The following is a 6,779-nucleotide window of genomic DNA, read 5'->3' as shown; positions in this document are numbered from 1 at the left end:
GTTTGAGGAGTTGGCACACTTGTTCTGTGGAAAGTGTGGTTCTGCTGCTGAGAGTGGTGTCTGATTTTAATCTTGCACCGATCACATCCACTGCCTTATCAACAGGAACGCACGTGAAGAGCGATGTAACATCAAAAGAGACCATAGTTTCATCCGTCTCCATGATGACATCCCTCACCTAGGTGTGAACGATAGCCATGTGATGTGAGTATCAGTCACATGGAGGCAGGACTCAAAAGCCTGAATTTAGCCTGAAACTCTGACTGAAGAAGTCTCTTGGAAGAGAGACGAAACGTTTCATTAGAGAAGAACCCGTCCAGAAGACCTATACTATTTATTTCCTTTTGTTTTCATACAGTTTTTTTTTCAGTGATTTTTTTGGTCAACCGTAGCACAAAAACAGCTGCACCGATCAACATGAAATGAGTCAGGACTGTAGATGAGTCTGACCTACACTGCACCAGCCAATGGTTTTATGATAGACCCCATGTTTGAGGAGGGGGCTCCTTTCAAAGAGGGGGTGTCAGGACATGCAAAAATGTTTTTAACTCAAACTGTTAAACATAGAAGCTTCAGATTTCTTTTGTTGTTTAGCTCTGATGAAACTCAATCCATCAGGCCCACCAATCGGTGCCCCCCACCCCAGACGCCTAATTTATATCAGGGTTCCTGCAGATCCTTAAAGTCTTAAAAGTCATTGAATTAATCCAAAAATAAGGCCTTAATTAGCCTTAAAATGTCTTAAATCAATCTGTCAGAAGTCTTAAAATGTGAACACATTGTAAATAAGATGCATCTAGGACAGGTTAGGATCATCAATGATGTCGCTATTGATTGCATAGGATGCAATCAATAGCGACATCATTTAATGCATCTCAAATATTAAATTAATTAGTAACATTTATTTTTTTTAAATATTCACATGAAGACATTCCCCTTTGACATCACTTCCTGTTACTTAGCTGCAAATATTTCAACTGTCCATCTGAGCAATGTGAAATTTGTTTTACAATATGTTAATAATGTCTTTTTAAAAATGCATTCACTTTTCTTACAAATTTTGATGTCACAGGTGCTTTAATTTTCCATCTAGAGCAAGCTGGGGCTAAGACCCACTGTGGGTCCTGAAACGCTGAACTTTGTGTCGTTAAACCGACTGCTAAGAATGTTTTTACAATGTTTGATGAAAAGCAGTTAGATATGGATAAAAACAATTGGTCTATTAGCAATATTTGAATACTTCAACCAAAAATACTTTCATTCATGAGTTTCTGCCACAGTTTTATTTTTTTATCATTTGTGTTTATTGTGAAATTGGTTTTAAATTTAATTTCAGTTGGCATTAAAAAGTCTTAAATTTAACTTGCTTTAAACTGTAGGAACCCTGTTAGATGAAAAAGGGGTATCTGGACACAAAAATGGTTATTGCTCAAAAACTATTAAACATAATACAGATGAAAAACAAAATCAAAAAGGCTCGCACCAAAACCACCACAATTTTGGGATGCACCTAGTAGCATGACATTTATTAGGAATAAAGACTTCTGAGTTSTGGTGCATTTGTGCGTGCGGGGTCATTGTGTTACTGCTATGCAGTGTCTAGTTTAATCAGTTTTTCTCAGTTACTAAACCACATTTCTTGAAAGCCTCCATCCATTTCTCTAAACTGTAAACACAAAACCCAGTTCTCACTTTCACAGAACCTCTGACTAAAACCAAACTACAGCCTCAAAATACTTTAAACTTTGTACAAAACCAAACAAAGTTGTTGAATCAGACCTGGAAGAAATGAAAACAACAAAGTACAGAGCAGTCAGTTCACACAGGGAAAAACAAACTAAGATCATGAAGCTTGTTAAATAATCTTTATTGTTCACAAAGTAAAAGACATTTCCTAAACTAAACACCAGTTTAGCACTTGTAGTAAAAAAATCAAACATTATAAACTTGTATCTGTTTTCTTCACTTCATCTCAAAGTCAGGTCCTCAGAGCTCTGGACTTTCAGGTTCTGTTCAGATCTCTGAGGTTCCTGGGATCTCTTCAAGTCACTCCTCTAGTTTGGGGGTCCCAGCACCAAGTGTTCCAGTGACCACTGGGACTACTGGTGCTTTGAGTCCATAACTTCTTTATTTCCTCCTGGTTTTCATCTTCTTCCTGGTGTTTCAGTCACTGATGATCTCCACATCTATCACTGCTGCCTTCTCCTCATGGTTGTGGACCACCATGTCCAGCTGGTCAGTCTGGATCAGGATGTCCCAGTATCTGAGGTGGTGACTCTCACTGTGGCTGTGGGACCTCCAGTTTATATGTTGCATGAGTGTGTAGACTATAAATAAATTATATATACAGTATATAGTTATATACTGTTTTTATGTAAGTGTATAAATCCATTACACCAACAAAAGTACATCCAGTACTTTACAGTATAAATATTTAGAGTATTTTCCTCTGTGATTGTTTCTATAGKGAAGCTTCAATGAGCAGGGCTGCTTGTACTGGTTGTACTGGTTTGTTCCCATCATTAGACATGTGTGTGTGGTCTGTTTTGAGTTGTTGTGTTTCAGATCAGACAGTAGTGCTTCATTTGTGTCTCACTGTTGCTACCTGTGCTGATCATTGTGGAACCATGTTAAAGAGCAAAATGTGTTTTAGTGAAAACAGGTCTGCATGTTGTGTCGAACTGGATGAAACGTGCTTAAAGTTCTGACAAAAGASTGGCCATTTTAATAAATGGGTTCAAGGAGCTGAACATTTGGTTCAAACAACTGGGTTTAGTGTTTTAGGAACTGAGAAAAACTGTAAAACAAAAGTAATTATATAAAAAGTAAATGAAGCTTTGAAATATGCAGTAAATAAATTTACCACCAGGTTGGAGTCTTAAAGAGAGCAAATGTTTTTATATCCAGTTCTTTTTAATCATTTCATCTTTTATTTGTTCAGGAATAAAATATAAAAATCCTTAAAAGACAAATGTTTACAGGAAAGTCCTGACAGACAGGTTTCATTTAAAAATACATTTCACACAAGTTGACAGAAATTAGAGCTACAACAACTAATCAATAAAAAAGTGTTGGCAACAATTTTCATTCATGATTTGTTGTGTCGGATAGTTAATTATAGTATTGATTTAATGACTAAACTTTAGGTTTTAATTTACTGTCTCTGAATGAAAACTGTCTTAAAACTACAAATAAAACAAGTCTTTTATTGAGTTCTTGTAATAATCAGCTGTCTTAACATGATGTCACAGACATGACAGCGTCCATGAACAGGGTTCCTACAGTTTAAGGCAAATTAAATTTAAGACCTTTTTAATGCCAAGTGAATTTAAATTTAAGACCAATTTCATAATAAACACAAATGACAAAAAATAAAATACAAACTGGCAGAAACTCATAAAACAAAGTATTTTTTGTTTAAGTAATAAAATATTGCTAACAGACAAATTGTTTTGATCCATTTCCAACCGTTGCAAAAACATTCTTAGCATTCAGTTTTAAACTTCATTTAATTTCTGGAAATCCTCTAACGACCCAAAATTAGGAGTTTTAGGACCCACATGGGGTCTTAACCCCAATTTGCTCGAGGTGAAATCTTAAAGTGACGTCAATTTTTGTAAGAAAAATTAGTGCATTTTTGTAAAGACATTAGCATATTAGAAAATAAATTTCACGCTGCTCAGACGGACAGTTGTTGAGATATTTGCATGTGAAGTAACAGGAAGTGATGTCAAATGGGAAATATTTTTTAAAAATAATTTTTACCAATTTTAATATTTGAAATGACCTACAATCGTCCTATGTACAATGTGTTAACTTTTTTAAGACCTCTGAAAGATTGATTAAGACATTTTAAACCTAATTAAGGACTTATTTTTGAATAGATGAATTCAATGACTTTTAAGACTTTTTAAGGACCTGCAGGAACCCTGTTCAGAGAGTCCATAAGAGTACATGATCCAAGATAAAGACTTCACTATGATAGTTCACACTTATATTTCAGGTTACACTCTTCCCTCAGGACACATTTTACAAAGCTCATGGAGATCATCATCATCATCATCATCATCATCTTCATCATCATCAAACACCAGCCACAGTTGAAACAAAGCACTTAAAAATAATGACATGCAATGACAGATTTAAAAGCTCATTTAAAACAATAAAACAGTTGAACACAAAGAAAATATGAACAGACTTTAAGAATGTAGCACATTTGTGTAGATTTTTGTGTACAAATATTTACCTATTTATACATTACAATTTAATATTATAGAAACAGTTCTGGAACACCAAACTGTTTTTTGTGCGATTTAAAATAATCGATTATAATTGTTTGCTGCAGCCCTATCAAAAACCCCAAAACAGTAAAATGAATAAATGTTACTGAAATAAACTCCAGAAGAAAGGTCATAAAAACAAAAATCTAAATATTTCAAGTCAAACCTCAGATAATCTGCAGCTCTGACCTTGTTTCCTGTAGAACAAACAGGAAATCAGTGATTTTGACCGTCAGACAAAAACTCTGAAAATAACTTATCAAAATAAATCAAAGTTTTTCATTTAGACAGCAGAAAGTTAAGGACGACTGCTCAGAGTTCTCTACAAGACTATAAAAAAGACATGGCAGATTAACTAAACAAAACTCATTTAAAAAAATTAATTGTTTGCACAAAAAAAAAAAATCCCAAAGAAAATCTAAATAATTTTCTCAAATAAAACCAGAAAAGTTTCAGCTCCTATTTAAAAACCCAGATTGTCTCAGCAGAATGCCTGAGGACAAGTCTTTGGATCCATCCTTCAGATACAGATCTTCTGAAAAAAGCAGCACTTGTTCAAAGAATTAAAAACTAGGGGTGTCCTGATCCGATATTGATATTGGTCCGATATCAGCCAAAAAAACAACTTTCTGATTTTATCGGCCTGCATCTAAAATCTCAGATAAGCACAGGGATAGAAGCAGTCCGTTCTACCAGTCCGCTCCAGCTTCTCTATCAGCAGCGCTTGGATCCAGCATGGATAGTTGTATCGGGTCAATATCGGTATCGGCCAATTCTCAAAGTTTCAATATTGGTATCGTATTGGAAGTGAAAAAGTTGTATTGGGAAACCCCTAATAAAAACTAAAACTACAGCTGATTTCTGCAGGTTTTCCCATGTGAAGAACAAGAACCTTTGCAAACTAAAACATTCTCAGGTGGGATTGGAAACATCATTTTGTAATTAAAATATTCCACAGGATCCACAAGGATCTGGCTTCTCTCCTGTGTGAACATCTGTCACAAACATCCTACTTATGTATGGTGTCTCTTTATGTGGTACAACAAAGCTTGTTTAAAACAATAACGCTTTTCACATTGACCACAAGCATACGGTTTATTGAAAACGTGATTTTGCATGTGCTCTACCATACTTCTTTTATTAGCATAACGTTTTGGACATTTGTCACAAGCAAATGGTTTCTCACCCGTGTGAGTTTTCATGTGTGTGTTTAAGGTCCCCGTTGTAGCGAAACATCTCCCACACGTTTTACAAGAATGTGGTTTTTCACCAGTGTGGACCAAAGTGTGGAGCCTTAATTTGTAGGTATCTATGAAACATTTCCCACAAGTCCCACAGCAATATGGTTTTTCCCCGGTGTGGATCTTCATATGTCTGCCCAATTTCTCTTTAATTCTAAAATGTTTCCCACAAAGTTTACAACTAAAGGGCCTCTCTCCTGTGTGAACGGACTGATGGTTGTGTAATGCAGAAGAGCTTGAATAATTTTTCCCACAAGTTTTACAAACATACCCCTCACCTGTGTGACTCTTTTTGTGGTCCTGTAAGTGACCATTGCTGTAGAAACTTTTCCCACATGTGTCACAGGAAAATGGTCTCTCACCAGTGTGAATTCTCATGTGGATTGGTAAATAACTACTTACTCTGAACCTTTTCCCACAGAGCTGACAGACATATGGTTTCACACCTGTGTGGACACTGTGATGATCCTTTAGGTGGTATTTATTCTTAAAACTTTTCCCACATTTGTCACATTGAAAAGACTCCAGATCTGCTTCAGGGTTAGTCTCAGTCTCTGCAGAGATGTCCGTATCGCTGGTGGGACTTCTGTTCTCAGAGAGGACCGGGTCTTTGTCTGGTTCTGGTTCCATCTGATCACTTTTCTTGATACAACTTGTCACAACTGAGGTTGTGGTTTCCTGCTTCATTTCAAGCTGATCTTCATCCTGACTGATGGAGAGATCATCCTCTTCCTCTTTAACCTGTGGAGGTTCTGGTTCCTGAGGTTCTTCTTTAACTCGTGGAGGTTCTGGTTCCTCAGGTTCTTCTTTAACTCGTGGAGGTTCTGGTTCCTCAGGTTCTTCTTTAACTCGTGGAGGTTCTGGTTCCTCAGGTTCCTCTTTAACCTGTGGAGGTTCTAGTGCCTCAGGTTCTTCTTTAACTCGTGGAGGTTCTAGTTCCTCAGGTTCCTGTTTAACCTGTGGAGGTTCTGGTTCCTCAGGTTCCTGTTTAACCTGTGGAGGTTCTGGTTCCTCAGGTTCCTGTTTAACCNTTAACCTGTGGAGGTTCTGGTTCCTCAGGTTCCTGTTTAACCTGTGGAGGTTCTGGTTCCTCAGGTTCCTGTTTAACCTGTGGAGGTTCTGGTTCTTCTTTAACTCGTAGAGGTTCTGGTTGCTCATGAACAGAAATGGTTTTGCAGATGTGTTGGTGGTCTGGGGGAAAAGGAAAAAAAATCAAAGTTTAAAATAGTTTACGTGCAGAGGAAGAAATATTCTTTAT

General features: G+C 36.7%; 1 protein-coding gene across 1 annotated transcript; it reads right to left on the bottom strand.

Annotated features, from left to right (window-relative positions):
• Positions 1 to 3,714: 3,714 nt before the first annotated feature.
• On the bottom strand, positions 3,715 to 6,319 carry LOC106514399 (zinc finger protein 239-like; the record flags this gene model as incomplete). The annotated part of the gene is made up of 1 exon (XM_014003658.1): positions 3,715 to 6,319. A coding segment is annotated over one exon (1,026 nt), but the record flags the coding sequence as incomplete, so codon positions are not given.
• Between the last annotated feature and the right edge of the window lie 460 nt (positions 6,320 to 6,779).

Source organism: Austrofundulus limnaeus, unplaced genomic scaffold (genome assembly GCF_001266775.1).
Source record: "Austrofundulus limnaeus strain Quisiro unplaced genomic scaffold, Austrofundulus_limnaeus-1.0 Scaffold1, whole genome shotgun sequence".
Classification (NCBI taxonomy): domain Eukaryota; kingdom Metazoa; phylum Chordata; class Actinopteri; order Cyprinodontiformes; family Rivulidae; genus Austrofundulus; species Austrofundulus limnaeus.
Note: the sequence above shows the minus strand (reverse complement) of the source record. Positions and strands in the feature narration are given on the sequence as shown.